The sequence below is a fragment of the Macaca fascicularis genome, chromosome 18 (assembly GCF_037993035.2).
Source record: "Macaca fascicularis isolate 582-1 chromosome 18, T2T-MFA8v1.1".
Taxonomy (NCBI): Eukaryota; Metazoa; Chordata; class Mammalia; order Primates; family Cercopithecidae; genus Macaca; species Macaca fascicularis.
Window position 1 is genome coordinate 6,174,719 of NC_088392.1, and position 26,082 is coordinate 6,200,800.

The 26,082-nt window shown below is 48.0% G+C and overlaps 1 protein-coding gene across 4 annotated transcripts in view; it reads right to left on the minus strand.

Annotated features, from left to right (window-relative positions):
* The window catches only part of CNDP1 (carnosine dipeptidase 1), a 48,472-nt gene extending 23,815 nt beyond the window's left edge, over window positions 1–24,657 (minus strand). For 2 of the 4 annotated variants that reach the window (XM_074023027.1, XM_005586440.5), the window contains exons 1-3: window positions 24,568–24,657; window positions 3,719–3,844; window positions 1,327–1,476 (exon numbers count right to left, since the gene is read on the minus strand). In XM_074023027.1, coding sequence (XP_073879128.1) covers window positions 1,327–1,476; window positions 3,719–3,844; window positions 24,568–24,591 — 300 coding nt within the window. In that variant the 5' untranslated portion in view covers window positions 24,592–24,657. Of the gene's footprint in view, window positions 1–1,326; window positions 1,477–3,718; window positions 3,845–18,111; window positions 18,356–24,567 lie in introns of those variants that run through there. The other 2 variants (XM_074023025.1, XM_005586439.5) reach the window with 1 other exon arrangement.
* Between the last annotated feature and the right edge of the window lie 1,425 nt (window positions 24,658–26,082).

The following is a 26,082-nucleotide window of genomic DNA, read 5'->3' on the forward strand; positions in this document are numbered from 1 at the left end:
TGATATTGGGAGTCCTGGCCAGGCTATCCCTGGGTCCTTGGAGAGCCCATGTCATTTCTCTGAGCATCAGTTTCTCCATCTCTAAAATGAGTCCCATGAAACACTTTTTTTTCTTTTGGAGACAGGTCTCAGTCCTGGCGCCCAGGCTGGAGTGCAGTGGCGCACTCGCAGGCTTATGTGATTCTCCTACCTCGGCCTCCTCATAGTAGCTGAGACTCCAGACGTGCGCCACCACGTCTGGCTACCTTTTTGTATTTTTGGTAGAGACAGGTTTTGCCATGTTGCCCAGGCTGGTCTCAAACCCTCAGGCTCAAGTAATCCGCCCGCCGTAGCCTCCCAAAGTGCTAGGATTTCAAGTGTGAGACACTGCACCCAGCCAAGACGCTTTTAATTAAGATACCAAACCTAATTAAAAGTAAAGCACTTCTTTAGATCCACATTGACAATTAGCAGCATTAGCTGAATGTGCTCTTGAGTAAGAATGCAGATGGGCCGGGAACGGTGGCTCATGCCTGTAATCCCAGCACTTTGGGAGGCCAAGGCAGGCAAATCAAGAGGTCAGGAGTTGAAGACCAGCCTGGCCAACATGGTGAAACCCTGTCTCTAATAAAAATACAAAAATTAGCTGGGCGTAGTGGTGCACGCCTGAAATCCCAGCTACTCAGGAGGCTGAGGCAAGAGAATTGCTTGAACCGGGACTTTGGAGGTGGAACTTGCGGTGAGCTGAGATCACACCACTGCACTCCAGCCTGGGCTACAGAGCGAGACTCTGTCTCAAAACAAACGAACAGAAAAAGAATGCAGATGACAACTGGCTTAAATTAGGTGGACAAATCCTAGAAAATGTGGATGATCCCAAGGTTCCTCACTGCTAAAATAAACACAGCAGGTGCTTAGATTTAAGACATTCATGATGGAGTAGAGTTCTAAGAGACGGTTCTGATGAAAAAAACACAGCTCCAGATACAATACCTTTGAGAAAGATGCATATGAATTTAAAGAAAAGGACAATTTCCTTTTCCGTAAAGAAGAAATTGGAACCTGTGTCCAGGAAGTGAAGAGTACAAGGGGGTCCTTTCCATAATAAAGGGACCTTCACTTGTCATCTGCACTGGCTTCTAAGAGCCCGTCCCAGCCCTGGAGTCCTGATAGGACTGGAAAGCAGTAACACGGCTTCGTTCAAGACCAAGGGAATGCTTCATTTTCATTAGGAATTGGGGGGTTTTGGTTGAGGATCAGGGTGAGCCTCTCCCTTGCCACCCCCAGGAAGGCACAATTGACATCTAGAAGTAGCTGCTCCCTCGGTGGGCGGGAACACCACAGCACCTGCTGAGAACCCATGTCCACCGAGGTCACACGGGCCCCCAGACGCTGCAGTGTGTCCGCGGCCACAGCCATCATTCTGAAGAGCTCTTGTCTGAAGCGAGGCACGGGCTGGACAGAGTCGCTCTCGATGGCCACCCACTCCTTCAGCGTCTAGGAGGAAGAGTAAGCAGGCCATTAGCATGGGGGTCCCACATCTGCTCCGGGGGGAGCGAGGGGAGGGCAGGAGACGGTGAGTCCCCAGGTGCTCTTCTGTTGATTGAGGACCTGAGGACCTATGACAGTGCCAGTGAACACTGTGACATTCAAGAGTAACAGATAGAATAGCTGGGGTTTTAATCAGGAACCCGGAGGCCAGAGATGCCTGGTTAGTACAGAAGGTCAGGCAGGGTGGCCTGGGAGAAAGATAATGGTCTGGGTCCTCGCTGGGTTCCCCAGGGCTGTCAAGAAGGGCAAGTCCCCACCCACTGTTTCTAATTAAGAACCGAAGAGCTGGTGGGTTCTCGTTCTCAGCTTTCTCCAGGACTCCTTGCTTCCCATACCTGGCCCTGGAAGCCTCCGGGCCATGACTGAACCCCACAGTGGCCTCCGCTGGGCTGCAGGTCCCTTCTGACATGCTCTGCACTTAGATTCCCCGGCCCGCCCCTCCCTGCGCTCCTAGGATCCCACAGGCACTGTGACGTCAGGCTTAAACTCAGCCTGTCATAGCTGTGTGACTTTGGGTGTATTCCTTAACCTCCCTTAGCCTGAGTGTTCTCATCTGCACAAGAAAGTAACGCTCCCTAACGATAGGGTGATGGCGAGGACCACTGAGGTAACGTGTGCACAAGCCTCAGCCTGGTGCCAGGCACCTGGCGGCCACTCCAGCAGTGCTGGCTGATATGAATGACTGATAAGAACCATTCACACACCGGTGTTGGAACCTGAGTGGCTCATACTGAGACAGTCAGCATTTTTATGAAAAACTACACAGATTTACTGATCTTAGACTTCTCTTCCTGACTCATTTGAGTTTGATCTCTCTATCCTGGTTGTAGTGCTTTCATTTTTATTATGAAGGCATTTATCTAATCCTAATGAATATTAGTTTTACATTTTTAAACTGGAATTTACAGAACAGAGACTGCTGGCTTCTCCCTAAGTTCAGTAGATTTGGGTATGTTTGAGGGACTTAGGGGGCTTGGGGTACAAAGTTCAGGGAGACCTCAAGGAGCTCCCAGTCTGGTGAGCACAGACAACACCACATCAGTGTGCACATGTGTGGGGGTGTGTGGGGATGGAACCAGTCGGCCACAGAGGGGACAAGAGAGCTTAGGAGAGCGGGGCTGGGGAGGAGCTGGTGAATCTGTGGGCTCCAGCAAGCTCCTGCCTTCCCACTCCTCCTCCTGTCTCCTCCTGCTCCCCAGGCCTCCCTCTTTTTGCCGTTCCACCTCACCCTCCCTCTACTTTACCCCACTCCCACCCCGTATATGTACAGACCCTGTATGGTGAACTAGGGGTGAAGCAGAGGATTATAAACTTGGGAGGCTGGGGCAGAAGGATCACTTGAACCCAGGAGGTCGAGGCTGCAGTGAGCTGTGTTTGTGCCACTGCACTCCAGCCTGGGTGACAGAGCAAGACCCTGTCTCAAAAAATAACAACAACAACAAAAAAAAAGGGTCAGGCGCGGTGGCTCATGCCTGCAATCCCAGCACTTTGGGAGGCCGAGGAGGGCAGATCACTTGAGGTCAGGAGTTCAAAATCAGCCTGCCCAACATGGGGAAATCCTATCTCTACTGAAAAAACACAAAAATTAGCTGGGCATGTTGGCAGGTGCCTGTAATCCCAGCTACTTGGGAAGTTGAGGCTGAGGCAGGAAAATCACCTGAATCTGGGAGGTTGTGGTGAGCTGGGGTTTCACCACTGCACTCCAGCCTGGGCAACAGAGCGAGACTCTGTCTCAAAACAAATAAATAAATGAATGAACGAATGGAGGAGATAAAATGCCTATTGCACACATACTACAAAATAAAAAACGTTGCTGTTGAACTTTGCAGAGCTCCCTGGCTCCCCAGCTCTGCCTAGGCCTTACAATAACGTCAGGTGGCATTAGGAATGGGCGACCTGATGGACCAGGGCAGACTCGAGCTCAGTGGAGGTGCTGGTCGTCTCTGTGTGGACATCCCTGGATCAAGTGTGCTGGATATGAAGAGACAGTGCCCTTTGCAGGAGGAATGGCTAGGAGGGATCTCTTCCATCCATCTAATGAATACTGAAGATTTTTAACCCAATGAGCAGTCACAGGCATTTTAAATGGAATTAGGCAAAAATATCCACATCTCCAAGCAAATAATTGTCTCACCCAAATACCAAAGGAGGTAATCTATGCATTCTGTGTGCAGTTTCCTTCTCCTACCTGCACAAATTCATCCTGATGGAGGTCAATGTACTGGAAGACTTTCTCTAACAGCGCCGGGGGCAGGGAGTGTGAAGAGAACATGCCTCCCTCCAGCAGCAGCAGCAGGGCCAGCAGGGACGCAGCCTGGAAGGGTTTGACACAGGAGGAACGAATGAAAATCAGCACCGGTCGCTGGACTTTGGACCTTCCAAATTCCTCAAGAAGGGTTGTTATCTCACACAGCTGCCTCCAGTCAGTCGGAATAAAATAACACAAGGCGGTAGAACCAAACATGTTATTTTTTGTTACGTCTTTCCCCAAACACTTTATTTCCAATGCTAAAGAATTTTAATAAGACAAAAATCGAGTTAACAAGCTCATCTTTAAATAACATCATTCCGTTTATTCCTAGGATAAGGTGTTTCCTCCTGGCCCCTTGGGGAGGCCAGTTCTGCTGCCCAGGAGTGAAGGACGATCTTTACAAGACAGAAAAGAGCAAGGTAGAACCGAAAACAAACACGCAAAAATCTTCCATGTGTGATGAACTACTGCACTAGACAAAGGAATTTCTGAGCAATGCCTAAAATCCAGTGTTGTGGGGTTTCTTTCCACTGGCTCCTGAAATCACAGTACTTTAACAAGAAAGGAAGAGAAAGGTCTGAGGTGGTGGTTCGTGCCTGTAATCCCAGTACTTTGGGAGGTCGAGGTGGGCGGATCACTTGAGGTCAGGAATTGAAGACCAGTCTGGTCAACATGGTGAAACCCCGTCTCTAAGAGACCCATCCACAACCCTGCCTCCTCCCTCCTTTCCCCTCCCTGACCCCTGCTCAGTCTCCCCAGCCCATCCACAGCTGGAATGACTCCACCTGGGAGTCCTCGAGAGCCTGAGAGCCAGCATTCCTCCTTGACGCCCGACAGGAAGGTCCTGTGGCAAAGTGGGCAAGGGTCACCCCTTCACAGAGGCCCCCCAGAGCCCTTTCTGGAGTGGGAGCTGCCGGCATCAGGCCCAGGGGCCACCTGCACATCTGGAGGGGCCATTAGCAACATCTCCCCCAGTGCAGCCCCAGCCACCAGAGGCTGGAGAAGAGGAGGGAGGGAGTGAGGGATGGGAAGGGCCAAGGGGGCTGCAGCCCTTGGTCAGACCCCCGACGCCAGGTTCTTAGCTAGGAAAGCCACCCGCTATCCCCAGGAGACCAGCTGGGCTCCACTTTAGAAGCCAAACCCACCCTCCTGCAGCAGGAGGAAGGAGGGGCGAGTTTAACCCAGCCTGTCTCTGTTAGTTTTGTCTCTGGAATCCCATCTTTTATCGTTTTAAATGTTTGAGATGTTTTACATTATAAAGTTATAATTGTTTAATCTATGATTCTTTAAATGCCCACCTTTCCATAGGTGGAGGTGAGCAGGGGTTACAGGGAAAACAAAGGGAACTAGGCTGGTGAAGTCTCAGTGCCATCCCCGAGACCTTGAGAGACAGGTGTGCTCACAACGAGAGGACGCTCATTACGGATGTGGCCCCGCCAATGCTGCTTATTTTACAATGGAGCATCTGCAAGGCTGTTTGAAAAGCAGTTGGTTGAATATTTTTCTTTTCATTCTGTCATTTTCATGGCTTCCTCTAATCCACTCTCCATGAAGCAGCCTGGGTGATCTTTTTAAAGGCAGGGCAGATCGCAAGACTCCCTGTTTTAGCTCTTCCAAGAGGTCCCATTGCCCTTGTGGTAAAGCAAATATCCCCATGCCCCCCAGGACTTACGTGGTGGATCCCACCTGCTTCTCCAACCAGACCTCCTCCCTTGTTGGGGTACCATGCAGGGCCCCTCCATCACTTTCCACCTGTTCCCAAATGCATTGCTGAATCTTCCTCCATGCCCCTGCCCATCCCTTGGCCTCAAGCCCCCATGGAGCAAAGGTGAGCTGGGGAGCATCCAAACTGATGAGCCCCCCAACACATGGCACAGGCATCTGAAATGAAATTGTGCACAGGGGGCTGTGTTCTGTCTCTTCTAGGAATTCACTTCCAACAAAACATCTAGTCCTACTGAAAATGTCCCAGATGGCAAGAAAGAGTGCATCTCCCTAACCAGAGTGTCACTTAGCACCTGGGGTCAATCCATCCCATGCCCAAAAGGACAGTCACTCCCAGGCTGTTCTACCTCCTGTCAGATCATCACTGAAATGCTGCAGGGATGTTCAGGCTTCAAGAACTTTTCAGCTAGGATTCAGCTGGCACAAAATCTGAGCGACCACAGAGAACCTGTGTTCACAAAATAAGGCAGCAGAGTGAGAGTCAATGCTGGGTGAGGGCATGTGGATAAAGCAGTGCAGTCGGGGTGGCATCACAGGGAGACCACAGGCCTAACAGTCAGGAAGGCCAGCACCAAGTTCAGCCCTGCCAGATCCCAGTTGTGCTCCTTTGGGTACCTCTCTGAGCCTGAATTCCCTCAACGGTCATCAGGGACTGGAAGCCTCACAGTGGTTGAGGACCCAACCAAAGAGCTATAGAAAAATGTGTGGCTCCGAGCAGACAGAGAGCTCACCAGCTGTCAGGAAAGCAGTCAGACATGCCGTGAAATGCAGACCATGTCCCATCATGGGGTGGGGGTGGTCAACAGCAGCGTCTGGGAGGAAACTGGTGCTGAACACTGACGGGGAGGAAGGGTAAGTTTGGGGAAGGGCAGGCATTCGGGGCAGAAGTTTTAACCTCTGGAAGTTTCCTCTTTTTGAAGCAGGATAATGTATCAAAACGTTCTAATAAGAGTCTGAATTTTGCTGGAGAATAATCGAGAGGAAATTGTAAAGTTTAAGAATAGTTATAAATATTCTGGAGAGTGAACTGGCTTAAGGACACACATACATATCAATCAAATACAACTGAAAACCCAGAAATAAATCCTCACATTTAGAATCAACTGATTTTCATCAAGGGTGCAGAGATCATTCAATGGGGGAAAAATAGTCTTTTCAATAAATAATGCTGGGAGAATTGGATATCCACATGCAAATGTTAAAGTTTCACCCCCTTCCTCACACCATATATAAGAACTAACCCAAAATGATCAAAGACCTAAATGAAAGTACTAAAACCATAAAACTCTTAAAAACAAACAAACAAACAAACATAGCTGTAAATCTTCCTACCTTTGGATGAGGTGATGGTTTCTTAGATATGACACCAAAAGACAAGATGGATAAATTGGACTTCATAAAAAATAAAAACATTTGTCCATCAAAGAACATCATCAAGAAAATGAAAAGACAACACATAGAATGTGTGTGTGCATGGTGGGGGGGATTACAAATCATATATCTGATAAAGGACTTATGTTGAGAATATAAATAACAATTACAGTTCAATAATAAAAGAAAGCCAAATTAAAAATGTGCAAAGGATTTGAATAAATGTTTCCTCAAAGACAATATACAAATGGCCAATAAACACATGGAAAGTTTAGGCTTAGCATGATTAGCCATCAGGAAAACACAAATCAAACCACATGAGACACCACTTCCTACCCACTAGGATGGCTAGAATTAAAAAGCCAGACACTAACAAGTTTTGACAAAGATGTAGAGAAACTGGAACATTCATGTACTGCTGATGGGAAGTCAAAAGCCTGCAGTCACTGTGGAAAACAGTCTGAAAGTTCCTTAATCTATTAAACATAGAGTCACCATATGACCCAGCAATTCTACTCCTGAGTACATATCCAAGACAAGTGAAAACATATGTCCACACAAAAACTGGTACATGAGGTTTATAACAGCATTATTCATAGTAGCCAAAAGGCAGAAACAAGACATGTTCATTAATGAATGGATAAATAAAATCTATATTTCACTGAAATATTATTTGGCTATACAAAATGATTTTCATCTTACATAAAAAGGAATGAAGTACTGGCACATGCTACAATGCAGACAAACTTTGAATACATTGTGCTAAGTGAAATGAGCCAGACACAACGGCCACGTATTGTGATTCCATTTACGTAACAGTCTAGAGTAGGTAACTTCATAGAGACAGAAAGTAGTAGATTGGTGGTTACCCAGTGGGAAAATAGGAAGGGAATGCTAATGAATAGGGGTGCCTTTGGGGTGATAAAAATGTTATAAAATCGATTGTGCAATGGTTGTACAATTTTGAATATACTAAAAACCGTTAAAATTGCACACTTTAAATGGGTCAATTGTAAGGTATAAGAATTATATCACAATACAGTCATTATACAAATAATCATAGCTATAGCCACTCATTTGACAATACAAACACATTATGGAGTATGAAAACTGTAGATAGAGGAAGCCATGCATTGGTTAAAAGCAAGGTCAAGGTGAGCAATGCCCATTCATGAGCTGATTAAGAACTGCGTCCAGTAGGTGGTGCTGATGAGCCGCTCATGATCTCCCTGGCTGCCCTGCACTCAGAAGGCTGAAGCCGGATCCAGCCCAGCTCTGAGGGACTTAGCCAGGAGCCAGGGTCGGCAGATAGTCTGTGGGAGAAACTCCTCTGGCCCTCCAGTAGCCAGAGAGGGAGCTCAGGTGCGAGCAAGGCTTCAATAAAGGCTCTTGGAGGCAACAGTGGCTACTTCTTTTTTTTTTTTTTTTTTTTTTTTGCAATCGATCCATCTACATTAACATTTGAGCTTTTATTTTTCCTTCAGACAAGTTCCATTGAAAAAAATTTGGTGTTCCTCTCCAGTGAAAAATAAAAAAGGAAAGTTGGAAGAAGGAAATAAGCTGCAGGAAAAAAAAAAAAAATGAAAACAGTGATTATTGTAAGGACAGAATAGTTCAGATTCAGCAGGAGCCTCCTCCTCCTCTGGCCCTGGGAGAGCAACTTAGCCCTGGTCTCAAATAAAAGACTGACCTGATGCCCTGACCTGACGACTGGCCGTGACAGCAGGGATCTGACAAGGGGAAGTGCATGATTTCATCCTCCCTCCCTTTTCCACAGAGCAGGGCAGCCTGCTATCCAGGTTCATGGACGCTGACTTTGGGCATGAATCCCCCCTTCACCATCTGAGTGGGATCGGAGACTCCATCCATTTTCCTCCTGTTCCTCCACGCCTCTGTTTGTGTTTTTGTTTTTGTTTGTGTGTGTGTGTGTGTGTGTGTTCAGTTGTGCTTGACCTTGAACTAGTTACCTGTATTAGGCTGTTCTTATTGTATTGCTATAAAGAAATGCCTGTGGCGGGTAATTTACTTAAAAAAAAATAGGGTTAATTGGCTCACAGTTCTGCAGGCTGTACAGGAAGCATGGTGCCAGGATCAGCTCACCTTGTGAGGAGGCCTCAAGGAATTTTTACTCATAGCAGAAGGTGAAGCAGGAACAGGCAGGTCATGCGGTCACAGCAGGTGCAAGAGGGATCAGGGGAGGTGCCACACATTTTAAACAACTGGATCTTGCATAAACTCACTATTGCAAGGACAGCGCTCAAATACCTCCCACCAGGCTCCACCTCCAACATTGAGGATTACATTTCAACATGAGTTTTGGGTGGGTACACATATCCAAACTGATCATTCTGCTGCTGGCCCCTCAAATCTCATGTCTTTCTCACATTGGAAAATACAATAATGGGCCGGGCATGGTGGCTCATGTCTGTAATCCCAGCACTTTGGGAGGCCAAGGCAGGCAGATCATGAGGTCAGGAGATCGAGACCATCCTGGCTAACACAGTGAAAACCCATCTCTACTAAAAATACAAAAAAAAAAAAAAAAAAAAAATTAGCCAGGCGTGGTGGTGGGTGCCTGTAGTCCCAGCTACTCCAGAGGCTGAGGGAGGAGAATGGTGTGAACCCGGGAGGCGGAGCTTGCAGTGAGCAGAGATCATGCCACTGCACTCCAGCCTGGGCAACAGAGCAAGACTCCATCTCAAAAAAAAAAAAAATTAAAAAAAAACAATAATGCCTTTCGAATAGTCCCCCAGTCTTCACTCATTCCAGCATTAACTCCAAACTCCCAAGTCCAAAATCTCATCTGGAGATGAGTTCCTTTCACCTATGAGCCTGTAAAATCAAAACAAGTTATTTACTTCCAAGATACAATCAGGGTAGAGACATTGGGTAAATGCTCCCACTCCAAAAGGGAGACATCAGTCAAAAGAAAGGGGCTCCAGTCCCCATGCAAGTCTAAACCCCAGCAGAGGCGTCATTAAATCTTAAAGCTCCAAAATAATCTCCTTTGGCTCCATGTCCCACATCCAGGGCACACTGCTGCAAGGGGTGGGCTCCCAAGGCCTTGGGAAGCTCCACTGCTATGGCTTTTCCAAGGTTAGGATGCAAGGTGCCAGTGGATCTACCATTCTGGGGTCTGGAGTATGATGGCCCCCTTCTCACAGCTTCATTAGGTAGTGCCCCATGGGGACTCTATGTGGGGACTCCAACCCCATATTTTCCTTTTGAACTATCCTAGTAGAGGCTCTCTGTGAGGGCTCCACCCCTCCACCCCTAGGTTCTTTCTAGGCACTGAGGCTTTCTCATATATATTCTCTGAAATCTAGGTGGAGGCTGGTAAGCCTCCCTCACTCTTGCACTCTGTGTGCCTGTAGGCTTAACACCATGTGGAAGCTGCCAAGGCTTACAGCTTGCGAGTTCTGAAGCAGTGGACTGAGCTGTATCTGGGGCCCTTTGAGCCACAGCTGGAGCTAGAGCAGTGGGGATGTGGTGAGCAGCCTTCTGAGGCTGAACAGAGCAGTGCTGTCCCAGGTCTGGCCCATGGAACCATTTAGTCCTCTGAGGCCTCTGGGCCTGTGGTGAGAGGGGCTGCCTCGAAGGTCTCTGAAATGCCATCAAGACCATGTTCTTATTTTTTTTGGCTTTTAACACTAGGCTACCTTTTAGTTATGCAAGTCTCTCTAGCAAGCGGTTGCTCTGCAACTTGTTCAAATTCCTCTCCTGGTAATGATTTTTCTTTCTCTGCCACATGGCCAAACTGAAAATTTCCCAAGCTTTATGCTCTGCTTTCCTTTTAATCTTTTTCCCATTTAGAGAAAAAAAAAAAAAAAAAAAAAAAGTGCAGCTCATTGCCAGCGCTCATTTAATTTTACATAAACTCACTTTTTGAGGTTGAAGCAAATCTGACTGATTTTCAATGTGAAAATAAAATATAAAAACTGTTCATGGAGTTCTTTCTAAACAGAACATCAGAATCAACTAAATCATCAGAATCATCTATTTCAGATTCATCAAATGAATCTTCGACCCACAATTGTTCAAGAACAATGTTAACATCACATGCAGGAATGCTACATTTTCTAGGATTTGACATTTTCAGCAGTTGAAAATTACTACATTTTGTAAATGGAAATACCACTAACAAAAACCAGAATGCCCTAAATAGAATGATGTCTGTTGTTTCCAAAGTCAATATACTAGAGTGATGTGAAAATAATAATAAAAGCAAGATAGTTTATGGCAAAGTTATCTCAGGGTAAATGCTGCAGCCAGAAGTGCCACTGGTGAATATTTGTGGGGCAACCAAGAAAAGGGTTAAATATAAATTCCAACTTTAAGCCATTTCTTCACTTCCACATCTGAACATAACTTGTTAGAAATAGCCAGGTCACATCTTGAACACTTTGCTACTTAGAAATTTCTTCTGCCAGATACCCTAAGTCATCACTCTCAAGTTCAAATTCCACAGACCCTTAGGGCATGAACACAATGCAGCCAAGCTCTTTGCTGAGGCATAACATGCGTGAGCTTTGCTCCAGTTCCCAATCAGTTTTTCTTTGCCATCTGAGACCACGTCAGCCTGGACTTTACTGCACAAATCACTATCAGCATTTTGGTTACAACCATTAACCAGTCTATAAGAAGCTGCAAACTATTTCCCTCATCTTCCGGTTTTTTTTTTTTTTTTTTTTTTTTTTTTTTTGAGACGGAGTCTCGCTGTGTCTCCCAGGCTGGAGTGCAGTGGCGTGATCTCGGCTCACTGCAAGCTCCGCCTCCCGGGTTCACGCCATTCTCCTGCCTCAGCCTCCCAAGTAGCTGAGACTACAGGCACCCGCCACCACGCCCGGCTAGTTTTTTGTATTTTTAGTAGAGACGGGGTTTCACCATGTTAGCCAGGATAGTCTCGATCTCCTGACCTCGTGATCCACCCGCCTCGGCCTCCCAAAGTGCTGGGATTACAGGCTTGAGCCACCGCGCCCGGCCCATCTTCCTGTTTTCTTCTGAGCTCTCCAAACTCTTCCAACCTCTGGCCATTACCCAGTTCCAAAGTTGCCTACACATTTTCAGGTATCTTTATAGCAATTCCCCAGTCCTCAGTACCACTTTTCTGTGTTAGACTGTTCTTGCAGTGCTATAAAGAAATACCTGAGGCTGAGCAGTTTATAAAGAAAAGAGGTGTAATTGGCTCATGTTCTGAAGGCTGTGTAAGTATGGTGCCGGCATCTGCTCAGCTTCTGGGGAGGCCTCAAGGAACTTTCACCCATGGTGTAAGGTGAAGCGGGAGCAGGATCCTCACATGGCAAGGACGTTAGCAAGAGTGGGAGGCACCACACACTTTTAAACAACCAGATCTTGCAAGAATGCACTCACTATTGTGAGGACAGCACCAAGCCAGGAGGGATCCACTCCCATGACCCAAATACCTCCCCTCAAGCCCCAACTCCAACATTGGGGATCACATCTCAACATGAGATTTGGCAGTGACACAGATCCAAACTCTCATCACCCAGTGAAAATCCAGGGATGCAGAAAGGTTATTCCTGGCTTTTGACCTTGCAAAAAGAAGAAAGAGGAGCTGCAGAACAGGAAGCTGCACTTGCGGGGGGCTGGGGTTAGGGATGCGCAGGGTGAGTCCTGGACTGAGAGAGTCTTTTCAAATGGCCGGGGTGGGCAGTTGTCCAGCTGAGGGTGCTAAGCTCCCACTGGCTATGGGACCCTGAGGGGAACCCCATTTGCTGCAGAGGCTTGTGTTTATCCCAGCTGGTTGTCCTTAGGTTTTTAGATTTGGAACAAAAGTTCCAAGTGCCCCTGTGCTGAGCCTTCTTTCTAAATACTGTAACTCTTAGGGGAGGTTTACATCCTCTGCTGTGTTACCATCACAACCTGCCCTTCCCCAAAGTGAGAGGTCCCGGGGCACTTCCTGAGTCTTCTTAGTGTCTTCACATATCATTCTTCTCTTTCTCCTCCCACAGCTTGGCATTGGCTTCACCTCTACCTCTCTCCTAGCTCTCACTAACAACTGGAGAGTTGGATGCCCTGTGGGCTTAGCTGATCGAGGCCTTGACAGTGGCCCAAGATACTTTAACGTGGACACTTCTGTCTCCTGCCAGGAGAGGAGCAGGTACCCCTAAAGGAGGATGGAGTAGGGGTGCTGTGGGAAAACCCCACTTTTGTACTGGTTGTTTTTGTTTATTTGGGGTGTTGAACAGAAGAAAGAATAGAAAATGAAAGAAAGCACTCTTGCCTCCACCTCCCACAAAGCCTCAGGCCAAGGGCGGGTCCTTGGTGTCCACACAATGGCCAATCAGCCAGACCCTTGTTCAGGGGAAGAAACCTCAGTGCCGGTCAGTCATCCCGGATACCAAGAATTCTATTGACCTCCTAGTCAAGAGTCCTTGTGAGATTGTTTTATAGAAGTTGCTCTGTCCTGGGTCTGCTCTGATGAATTTGTCATAACACAGAAAAGAATGTTTTAGTAGCCTAGTTTATCTCACCATCACAGGATTTTTAATAAACAACAAAAACAGGCTTTCCTGGATTCTGTTGGTTTCCTGTGGGCACAGAGCTGAGCCAACGTGGCTCCTGCAGATTGATTAACTCACCCTGGCAGCAAGACCCCATGGGGGAATCAGCAAGGGCGTGGTTTCCTTCAGTCAGCAGCCTGGACAAACTCCAGGGAGCACAATTCCCCAGAAAATCCCAAGAACTGTGAGTCCCTCCATCATCCTCTAGTCTGGCCTAACCTGTGAGTTTGACCCCGGAGAAGAACATTGGTTGAGGCCAAGTTCAGTTTAGACTCATTCCCAGAATGTGAGGCCACACACCACGTGAAATGGCTGGAACTAACAAAGTTTACTCAGTTTGCTAGGATCCTCACAGAGCTGCTCCTTGAACGCTGAGCAGAGCTGCAAGAAGTCAGAGACCACCGAAGCCAGGGGATGGAGGAGGAACTGAGTGCCAGTCACGGGGTGGTTGTTTTCGTGGTTTGCAGGGAGAGCTGGCCTAAAGCTCAGGGGCTAGCACTTAGGAACTGGCTGGCTCAGGACACAGGCTCTGAAGCAGGGACAGTGGGACCTACTGTGTGCCCTCAGGGTGGGTGGCACGAGAGAATACGGCATGTGGCACCTACGAAGCGCCTTCGGGGGGTGGCACAAGACGATACCACATCTGGCACATCACAGCCCAAGGCACTGTACGATGTCTTCACTCCTGGGCAGCAGATGGCTAGTCCAGCAGCCAAGCTGCCCAGGTGGGCCCTCGGTGCTCCCACCTGTGTCTGGGGTCCTCATGGGTAGGCAGTGGGGAAAAGAAAGCTCGCATTGTCAGGGTGTGAGGCTGGTGTGATGCTAACGGGAACAATGTCCCTTCAGACACTTTTACTCCCCACAGTCTGGACGGGGATCTGAGTCTCGTCAGACATCAGCCAGAGAGACAGCACAGCATCACTTTGCACCACTTCCAGAACCTTCCGTCATCTAGAAACATAACAGCGGCTTGTAGCACAATGACACAGCCAGCCAAACAACAATGACAAAAAAGAGTGAATGAAATAACCAGTGATTTCAGTTATTTCTCCAACAGGCCAGAATCTCATGACAGTTAAATCGATACATTGAAGTATACTCTACCAGGGACAGTGGCGTCATCAGATAAGGCTGGGCTGTGAGTTCCTCAGAGGCAAGAGCGTGTTTCCAATGGGGGAGCAGGACATGGCTCTCGGTTTTGAGGGGTGAAAGGTGTAAATCCTAAGGGATCCACAAGGCTGTGCCTGATGCTGGAGCCAAAACCCAAGGCGAAAATCGCCTTTGGAGATCTCATAGCTGTGGCCACACCAGACCCACTGGCTCTTCTTCCTTTAAATCTCATTTGAGTGATTTCTGTGTAAAAGTGTCGATAGGATATTTACAGAATACCTGCAGGGGAGACTGTACAATCTCAGGGGGCAGCACGTGAAATTGAGATGTGCCGGCTGCAGAATAGCGGAGAGGAGGAGGAGGGTCTGAGGGAACCGGGAGTTGAGACGCGGACTGGGGACAGAGGAGGGGTGGCGAGGAAGAGAGCAGAGATTTCTCACAGAGTCAGGAGAAGAGAGCCTGGCAGGGTTTTGGTGGGACCGTGGGCCAGGGTGGAGACACCAAAATGCAGACAGCACCAAAGAACACGTTTCTCTTCTAGAAACCTGCAATTATGTACACAGCCTTTAAAGTGTTATCTTACACATTCAACTCACAGCAAAATTACTTTGACTTCAAAGTGCAGGACTTGAGGCATCCCTGATGCCTGTGAACCAAGGTCCCTGGTTAAAGGCGGGGGTGGACTCCAGGGCTTGGCCACCTCTGGCAATGGCATCTCAGGCCACCTTTTGGCTTTGAATAAAAGATCAACAAATGTAAAGTTGAGAACAAGGGCCGATTCGAGGAGAGGGTGGGGCTTTCCCATGGGTCTCCACTAGCTTCCTCAGGCTGCTGGAACAAAGCACCCCAAAGCGGGGGTCTAACACCAGGGCTTCCCCCCGCCGCAGTTCTACAGACCAGAAACCTAAATCACGTGTTGGCGGGCCCGGGCTCCCTCTGCAGGTTCCAGGGGAGGTCCTTCCTGCCCCTTCAGCTTCTGGTGTTGGCGGCAGACCCTGGCGCTCCTTGCGGTGGCGGTGTCCTTCCGGTGTCTGCCTGTGTGTGCAGTCAGCCTCTTTCTGTGTCGCTCTGTGTCCTGTCATCTTCGGAGGACACTGAGTTTTGGATTTGGGGCCCATTCTTTTCCAGAATGACCTCTTTTTAACTAATTACATCTGTAAAGACCCTGTTTCCAAATAAGGCCACGTTCTGAGGTTCCAGGCGGACAGGCATTTTTGGAGGAGCGTTATTTAACCCAGTACACCCTGGGTATTATTTTCTTACCACTGTATAATATCCTTTTGTTTTGTTTTGTTTTGAGACAGAACCTTGCTCTGTCACCCAGGCTGGAGTGCCGTGACGCGATCTTGGCTCACTGCAACCTCCTTCTCCCGGGTTCAAGCGATTTTCTTGCCTCAGCCTCCCAAGTAGCTGGGATTACAGGCGTCTCCCACCACACTCGGCTAATTTTTTGTATTTTCAATAGAGATGGGGTTTCATCACGTTGGCCAGGCTCGTCTCGAACTCCTGGGTTCAAGTGATCTGCCTGCCTCGTCCTCCCAAAGTGATGGGATTACAGGCATGAGCCAGCATGCCCGGCCCCCGTCTGCTCTTGATTCATAGGTGCCCGCTTACGTTTTGTATTTTCTCATTCATTAATGTGGGTGTTAGTCTTTCATTTGTCTCTTGAAGAATTTAAACATACTTCATTTGTATCCGTTTTAAACATATTCTACTCTGTATGTCAGTCTTGGTAAACCCATTTTCTAACACATTGCAAGAGCTGTTTTTCTTGAGGCTTACACACTTCAGAACTTTGGCTTGCAGCCTCGACTTGAATGATAGTCATTTTATTCTCCTTCTCTGTTATGAGTTCTGCCTAAAACACAATGGTTGCCTCCACCTGGTGCTTTAAGATGCCCATTCCAGGTCCAGGTCTTAAATTGGTGGCTTACAGTTCTCAGACAGTGTTCAGTGGCACACAGCTGTAATCCCAGCATTTTTGGAAGCCAAGGTAGGAGGACCACTTGAGCCCAGGAGTTCAAGACCAGCCTGGGCAACACAGAAACTGTCTCTATATAAATTAAGTTCGATTTTAAAACTTAGCCAGGCAAGGTGGTGCACACCTGTAGTCCCAGTAACTCAGGAGGCTTGAGGCGGGAGGATCACAGAGTAAGACCTTGTCTCAAAAAAAAAAAAAATTCCTGAAGTATATGTAATTGCTTTGCTTGAAGTGGAGGGGGAGTTTTAAGGGTGAACTCATACTGTGCGTTGATCGGGACTGCCTGACAATGATTTCACTTCCTGGGAGGCAGTGTCCCCACAGCCTGGCTCAGTGCCAGGCTCAGCGCCGGGAACGCAACCCGGTGCAAACTTTCCCAAACTGGAGGAGAGCAAGATTTGGGCGAAGATAAAAAGGGTCCACTTCAAAGCTCACAAGCTCTGTTCAGTTTGTATCCTGGATAACCTTAAAAGGCATAAATGTTTGTATCCTGGATAACCTCAGCCTCCAGGAATTAGCAAAGAAGAACTAGTAACTTAGGCCTTGACAGCAGGAGCTCAACAAGCAAACCTCACCCTGTCAGCAGGGACAGGGCCTCTGGGATGGCTCCAGGGCAGTGCTCCCGCCCACACCTCTGGCCTGCAGTACAAGGTGCAACGTTGGGTAACAAGACTGCCCCAGGCAAACTGTGAAGCTGAAACATGCAAAGGCGTTTCGCCCTGACCACCATGCACTCTGGGATCCCAGGGCACTGGAGCTGTCCTAGAAGGTGCAGGGGATGCCTCCTCGTCTGCAGTCTTTGGGGAATTCCATTTGTGTGTGCCTTGTCTTAGCACTGTTTCTCTCCCTTTCACAATGCGCCCCATTCCTTCTGGGGTCGGGAGGGGACAGCGCCCCGACTTTATGTGCTGTGGTGCCGGAAGCTGAGTCACGTGTACCATGAAAGGTACCTTTGTCCCAAACACAGTGCTTCTGAAGAAGTAGTGGATTGTAACTGCTGGAAAGAGCAACTGAGGCTTGGAACACTGGGGCATTGTGGGGCCTGCAGAGAGGTGCTCTGGGGACAGAAAGCCCCTACCTCCTCATTAGGGCGGGGACAATGGGGCTGGGGAGGACCTCAGGGCTCAGGTCCCCTGCCCCAGCCTTGCTGCTGCCTGCCCTGTGACGGTGAGACCAACCGTGCAACAGCCCGCCCAGGCTCCCTCCCATAAACCAACCGCAGGTGCGTATTTCCTCCAGGGCAGGAGCTCTGCGCTGGGACCAGGAGGATGGTGGCTGGGCCCACCCACCCCTTCTCCTTCTGTGACTCCTCCAGGAGCTGGCTCTCAGCTCCAGCCAACAAATGCCACCCACCCTCCAGATGCCATCAGCTCCTGAACCTGCCAGGGTCCCAAGCCAGCAGAGTGGCAGTCACCAGGGCAGCGTCTCTCTCTGGTGAGCCACAGATGACAACCTCCTGAGAAGCTAGGACAGCTGCCCTAGACTGTGCATGCTCAGGGGAGGATCCCATCGCTGCACCTTTCCTGGCAGCTCCTGTGGCAGCTAAACAGTGCCTCTGCACGCCTCCCGTCTCCTTCCCCAGGTGCCTCAGCAGAGCCCATGACTGGGGCTGTACTCACTGTGAGCCTCCAGCGGGTGATGGCTCCCGACCGCAGCCCCATTCCCCGTTCCACTTTCAGATACAAGTTTCCATTGTGAACCACAGAAAAGTGTATTCCAGTACCCAACAACTCACAGGGCTGTCCCAGAACGCTGCTAGTGCGTGTCTGGAACTAACATTTAACTGTCTATAGCAGTCTGTGCTAAACCACCTATGATACAAGAAAATCGGCATCACTTCATTAGAAGCCAGATCTGAAATGTGATGTTTGCAATGTTCCTCAGATTCTAGTGCTGGAGTGAGTTAGGGATTCCACACATCATGTGATTTGTTGATTAATAGAAGTCGTGTCCATTTGCAGTAAGGTCACATTTACATTTTTATTGCGTCTTCACACGCATGGAGCCGAGCACTTCGTGGCCACGACATCATCAATCACTCTGAAAATCCAGTGAGGCAGAGCCACTGTGGTTCCATTTCACAGACGAGTGACCTGAAGCACTAGAGGGATCAAGAGACTGCCTGGGATCACACAGCCACGATGAGTAGGTTACACCCCCACGTGTCTCAACACGGCTCTCCTTTCTCGACTTGCCCTCCAATCCTCACCGAGGTTCCCCAAGAGAGCTGCTGCTGTTCCCTCTTATGTCATGTACAGGGGGCCAGGCTGAGGCAGGGTGCCCATTCCAGGCACTCAAGGTCAGATTAGACAGGACAGAGGCCAGGCGCAGTGGCTCATGCCTGTAATCCCAACACTTTGGGAGGATGAGGCAGGTGGATCACCTGAGGTCAGGAGTTCGAGACCAGCCCGGCCAACATGGTGAAACCCCTGCCTCTACTAAAATATACAAAAATTAGTCAGATGCAGTGGTGGGCGCCTGTAATCCCAGCTAAAAGGAGGCAGAGGTTGCAGCGAGCTGAGATTGCACCATTGCACTCTAGCCTGGGCAAGAGAGCGAGATTCTGTCTCAAAAAGCAAGCAAACAAACAAACAAACAAAAAAAACAGATTTATACCAAACAAATGTAAAGTGTAGATCCTATTTAGATTCTGATTCGAAAGACCAATGGTAAAAATATTTTTAGGGGACAACATGGTAAAGTTGACCACAGGTTGTAGGTTGTATATTTGTTGATCTTAAGGAATTATTGCTAGTTTATAGTGTGTTAACGGTATTGTTGATATACACACGTGCTCGCCTTCAAGATATGTGCTGAACAACCTACAGAAGCAATAATGCAATGTCTGGACTTTGCTGTAGGATTATCTGGATGCTGAGAGTGAGGGTCCTGCGAGGGGCTCTCCTGAAACAAGATGGGCCATGTGTTGGTAATTGTTGGAACTGGCCGATAGACACACAGGGACTCACTATCCTCATCTGTCTATGTTTGTGCTTGTTTGAAACTTCCCATTAAAACGAGAGAGCAGGGTTGGGGCAGGCTGAGCCTTGGCAAGCAGGCAGTGCCCTGGGCCAACGTGAGTTCATGGCCACCGCGCCTGTGGTCACGCCACTGATCCCAGGAACCTCTTGCTGCTCAGGAGCAGCTGGTTGTGCTTGGGGGTCCATCTGCACCAACAACGCTAACAAGGCATTTGGTCGGAGGAATCCTGCAGGTGGGGGAACTCCCTGGCTGCAGATGAGCAGCTGGCCAAGGAAGGATCGAATGCCTCAAGGCAGGATGGCTCCCTCTGGCATCTGCGGGCACTGGGAATAAGAGGTAAGGAAGCCTCTGGGAGCTGGAAAAGAGCTCACCTGGCAGTCCTGCATCCTCAGGCCCTTTATGAGACAGTGCGCAGGAGAAGTGGGTGGCGGAAAATTAGCACACGCCTACTTAGAAATCCAGGCTCTGGGAAAAGCCTGCATCCTTCCGTCATGAGTTGGGAGTCTATTAACGTAAAGAACTAAAAGCTGGTGGGAACAAACAGGTGTAGATCTCCTTAGTCCAATCCCTGCTGGAGAGGGAAGGCTTTTTTCTTTTTTTCTGAAGGGGGAGAAAGCTTGTTGTAGGAAGACAGTGTTTGCAGCGAATGTCCAGGTATTTTCTGGCCATAATCTCTCCCTGTTTAGCTTTAACAGGTTGCTTGAGAGAGAATGCCAGTTCCTATCTTGTGCAAATCAACAGCAGAACTGATTAATTAGAAATCAGCTGAACGCTAGATTAAATAAGAGCTGGGCTTAGGTTCAGAACCTTGGAGCAAGAGATACGCCCTGAAAAAGCCAAGAAAAATCTAGGGAGACTCTTTATACTTGAAGTCGAAAATGTTCTCAAAGGCGATAGGTGGAACGCCTCTGTCAGAATCCCCTGACTAGGGTGAGGTGGAGGGTCACTGTTAAAATGGTAGATCTTTTGGCCAAGAAGTGAGAGAAAAAATGTTCAGTATCATTAGGCATTGGGAAATGCAGATCAAACCACAACCAGACACCACTTCCCACCCAGGAGGATGCCGGCAATCACAAAGTCAGATAACAAGTGTTTTGAGGATGTGGAGAAATTGGAGCCCTCGTACACTGCTCGTGAGGATACAAAAGGGTGCAGCCAGGGTGGAAAGCAGTCTGGCAGTTCCTCAGACACTGATCCATGGAGCTACCGTATCCACCAGCAATTCCACTCCCAGGTACACACCCCGGAGAAATGAAAATACATAAATACATATCCACACAAAAACTGGGACACAAATGTTTATAGCAGCATTATTCATAACAGCCAAATGATGGGAACAACCCAAATCTCCACTCACAAACAAACGATAAATACAAAATGTGGCATATTCACACAGTGGAATATTATTTGGCCACAAAAAGGGATGCAGTCCTGATACATGCTATGACACGAATGGACCTTGAAAACATTACATTAAGTGAAAGAAGCCAGTCACAAAAGGCCACATATTGTATGATACCATTCATATGAAAGTCCAGAATAGGGAAATCTATAGAGACAGAAAACAGGTTCGTAGTTGTTTAGGGATAAGGGGAGGGAGGGGGAATGGGAGGGTCAGATGAGGACAGTGTTGTGAAATGGACTGTGGTGATGGTTGCGCACATTAGTGAATATACTAAACGCCATTGGATGATGCTCTTTAAAGTGCTGATTCCTGGGCCTCTGCCCTAAAACTGCTCACACTAAAGTTTGAGAGAAAAAAAACAAAAACAAAAAAAACCCTGAGTTTGGGATTTAGTGAAAAAGGCAGTAAATAGTACGTGGATGGGTAACTTCTCACCTTCGTCTAAATTGTACTTTGCCTTTTGTAATCAACAGTTAGAAGTTCTACTCTATGGTTTTAACAATAATGCTGCTTTTTGTGGAAAGAAACAAGGAGTGTGGACAAAGTGTAGTGATGTATGACCTCGTTCATTCCCCCCAGAGAAGCTTCCTGGTCCCAGAGTCCACATCCCTGGTACCACTGTTTGCCCAGAGTGACTGGGCCCAGGCACTAGAGCACACAGGAGGCACATCACACATGCTGATTGCACGTGCCCCATCCGAAGTGCGAGTGCTCACAGCATAGAGCCCCCTCTGCATCTTGTGGTCCAGCTCCCCAAACCTCATCCAGTCCCTCGGGCCACAACCAGGGATCCACCCTGGCTGTTGGTGGGCATTTGATCTGTGCCACAGTAAAAGAAAGCGTTTGCCCAATCTTGGGCTCAAGATCCCAAGAACAGAATTGATGACTTTCTTTTCTCTCTCAGTATTAGAAAAAGGTGATGGTAATAAGTCAGCAATAGCGACAAAAACAAGCAATGGGAAAGGACTCCCTATACAATAAATAATGCTCGGTTAACTGGCTAGCCATATACAGAAGATTGAAACTGGACCCCCTCCTTACATCATATACAAAAATCAACTCAAGATGGATTAAGGACTTAAAGGTAAAACCCCAGACCTAAAAACCCTGGAAGGTAACCTAGGCAGTACCATCCTGGACATAGGAACAGGCAAAGATTTCATGACAAAGACACCAAAAGCAATTGCAACAAAAGCAAAAATTGACAAATAGAATCTAATTAAATTTAAGAGCTTCTGCACAGTAAAATAAACTATCGACAGAGTAAATGGACAACCTACAGAATGGGAGAAAATATTTGCAAACTATGCATCTGACAATGGTCTAATATCCAGCATCGAGGAACTTCAACAAATTTACAAGAAAAAACAAGCCCGTTAAAAAGTGGGCAAAGGACATGAAGAGACACTTTTCAAAAGAAGACATACATGTGGCCAAAAAGCATACGAAAAAAAGCTCAATATCACTGATCATTAGAGAAATGCAAACCAAAACCACAATGAGATACCATCTCACATCAGTCAAATAAGTGTATTAAAAAGTCAAAAAATAACAGATGCTGGCAAGGTTGCAGAGAAAAGGGAACACTTACACATTGTTGGTAGGAGTATAAAATAGTTCAATTATTGTGGAAAGCAGTGCGGCAATTCCCAAGCAGCTAAAAACAAAATAACCATTTGACCCGGTAATCCCATTACTAGGTTATATACTCAGAGGAATATAAATCATTCTACTATAAAGACACACGCATGAGAATGTTAACTGCAGCACTATTCACAATAGCAAAGACGTGGAATCAACCTAAATGTCCATCAATGACAGACTGTGTAAAGAAAATGTAGTACATCTACACCATGGGGAATTCTATGCAGCCATAAAAAAGAATGAGATCATGTCCTTTGCAGGAACATGGATAGAGCTGGAGGCCATCATCCTTAGCACACTAACGCAGGAACAGAAAACCAGATACCGCATGTTCTCATTTGTAAGTGGGAGCTAAATGATGAGAACACACGGACGCATAGAGGAGAACAACACACAGGGGCCTATGGGAGGGTGGAAGAAGGGAGGAGGGAGAGGATCAGCAAAAATAACTAATGAGTACTAGGCTTAATACCTGGGTGATGAAATAATCTGTACAACAAATTTCCATGACACAAATTTACCTTTGTAACAAACCTGCACATGTGCCCCTAAACCTAAAACAAAAGTTAAAAAAAGTAAAAGAATAGCAAAGGGGAAAATACATATTACAATCTCTTCCTCTCTTTCATATCAAAGGGTATTATATTCAGTCCAAAATAAATAATAACCTTTCTTTTTTGAGACAGGGTCTTACTCTGCCTCGCAGGCTGGAATGCAGTGGCATGATCATGGCTCACTGCAGCTGCGACCTCCCAGGTTCAAGCCATCCTCCCACCTTGGTCTCCTGAGTAGCTGAGACCACAGGCATGCTCCGCCCTGCCTGGCTACTTTTAAAGTTGTAGAGTCAGGGTCTCACTATGCTGCCCAGGCCAGTCTTGAACTCCTGGGCTCAGGCAACCCTCCCGCTTTGGCCTCCTGAAGTGTTGGAATTGCAGGCATAAGCCACCGTGCCCAGCCAGGGAAATTATTTTCTTTCATATTGCTTTTAACGTTCATGTTTTGAATAGATACTATCATGACACAGTTTAAAACTTTTTAAAAGACGGACAGTATTCAGTGAAATGTCCTCTTCTAACCCTCACCCCAGTGCCCTGGCCAGTCATGGGTTCTTTAAAAAAAAAAAAAAAAAAGTCAGCAATGGAAAGCATGGCCAAGCCACAGCGTGAGGTTCTTTCTCTCAGAACAGTGATTTTGCAGCGTGGTCTGGGAGTCTCGTGGTCTTGCAGGTGGGCAAAGACCACTTCTAGAATCAGTGGTCAGGATTCTAGGTCAGGTCGCCGCCTGCCTTCTCACTGTGTCTCTAGCCTCGCATTTGCATGTATTTGTTTCAGTATGTCTTTTGAGGGTCCTTTGAGAGTCTTCTACGTATCAACCTTCCACAAAATTCTGAAAATTTCTCTGTGTGTGTATGTGTGTGTTTGCAATGGAAATAAAAGGGTCCATGAATTTTATCTTTCCAAGTAGTCTGGGACACAACCCCACAAAACCTCACAGCCAAAGACACCTGCCTGCTTGTTTTCCTAGAGAGAAGCCTTCCTGCCACACCCACACTCAGGTCTGCACCTGAGCTGTGGAAACCTCCCCGAGAAAGGCCTCGGGTGATTTAGCCCGGTGATTTAGCTCTCTTTAGCTCTCGTACGCTAGCCCTTAAGCCGGGAAACTGGGACCAGGACAAACAGCACACTGTTACCATTATTTAGGCAAATTCTTCCAGGAGCAAACTCATTTTTTTAAGAGAAAAAGTACAGAAAAAAATTGATTTAAGAAGACTGAGTTCATGAACAATTTGAATATGAACTACTTGACAATAATGCCATTTAATTATTGTTAAGAACACACAACCATCCAAAAGCATTACTGATAAAATATAATTCCAAACACCACATTCCTCGGCCAAGACAGCACCTGAGAACACCATGAGGAGCAGCATCTGGGGCCACACTGGGTGCCCGACCTACCCACCTGGGCTTAACACATGTGCTCCTGGGACAAATGGAAGTGTGGCGCCCAGTGCACAGACTCTGAGGGTGGAGGTCCTACTCACCATTCTCCCGAGTTTGGGATCCATTCGGCTGGAGTTCTGAAGCCTCTAGCAACTTTCCCAACCTCCAAAAGATGTGGCAGAGTTAGTCCCGTCAAAGCCCCGAGAGGGTGACATTAAATATCTCTCTGGGCCCTGACCCACGTTGTCCCCCGGAAGGAAGACGAGGCTGGTATAGTGGAGCTATTCACATGTGGAGAACAAAGCGGCTTCGGAGGTATTCATTCAGCTCAACTGCAGAGGAAGAGACAATGCATCTCATACGCACAGATACAGGATGAGGCAGTGGCCCCAAAGTCATGTGATGTCACTGGAAGCCAGCAGCCTGGCTCGGCCTGCGACTCCCCGGGTTCTTCTTTGCGGGTATGAGTGTATCATCTCTGAGACGGAGTGGGCCCTGGCCAGCAGGCAGAGCCGAGCCAGCGGCACAGCCCCCTCAGGTGACAGCCCCCTCACGTGACGGGCCCCCACACGCTGTGGCTGTGGGCCCTCGTGATGGAATGTTATGGCTGAGGATTAGCTTCCTAGGGCTGTGTAGGGGCCGAGGGGAGCGTTTACCCCGCTCTCTGAAGGTTCGCTGAAAAATCTTGCAAAAGGCAGTTGAATTGGAGAAAAGGCATACAGATTGATTTGATCCTAGTTTTACGTGACATGGGAGCCTTCAGAATGAAGGACCAATACCCAGTGGGGCTGGGAAGCTGAGACACCTTCCTGAGGTTCCACAAGGAGTGGCGGCTTGGATGCTGGCGAAACAGGTGACGGGAGGAGAAAAGAGGACTTCAGCTGAGGACAATCAATGCTCACTAGGGAAGATTAGGTGGGCTTGATGAGTACACCACAGTCTTCGGCCAAGTCCGCTGGGCCCCAGAGCAGACTGGTCTTGACAAGTCTGTCCGGCGTGTTCGGTGTCAGCCTTCCTTCCTGAGATAGGGGTTCAGTTAACGGGAACTCAGGGAAGGGGCCACCTTTCTTCTTTGGTGGGTTAGACTTGAAGGAGATAAGGACACTTCAGGATCTCTGGGAGAGACGGTGGGGGTGGGGGAGCGAGAGGCCTTGAATCTCCTTTTCAGTTCAATTGGCACAAAGCACCATATTTTGGGGTATTGGCTTCTGAGCCCCACTCTCTGCTCTAAAAAGCACCCTACACTGGTGGCTTACACGACAGAAATTGGTCTCAGTTCTGGAGACTGGAAGTGGGAGATGAAGGTGTGGGCAGGGCAGGTTTCTCCTGAGGCTGGGTGGGAAGGGCATGTTCCAGGCCTCAACCTGCGTGGCTGCTGGCCGTCCTTGGTATCCCTTGTCTTGTAGAAGCATCACCCGATCTCCGCCCTCATCTTCATGTGACTTTCTCCGTGTGTGTGTGTGTGTCCAGATTTTCCCTTCCCACAAGGACACAGTTATCAGGGGTCCACCCTATGCCCATGTGACCTTACCTAAAGGTAAGTAATTCAATCTGCAATGACCCTATCGCCATAGAAGGTCACATTCTGAGGTCCTGGGGGTTATGACATCAACATA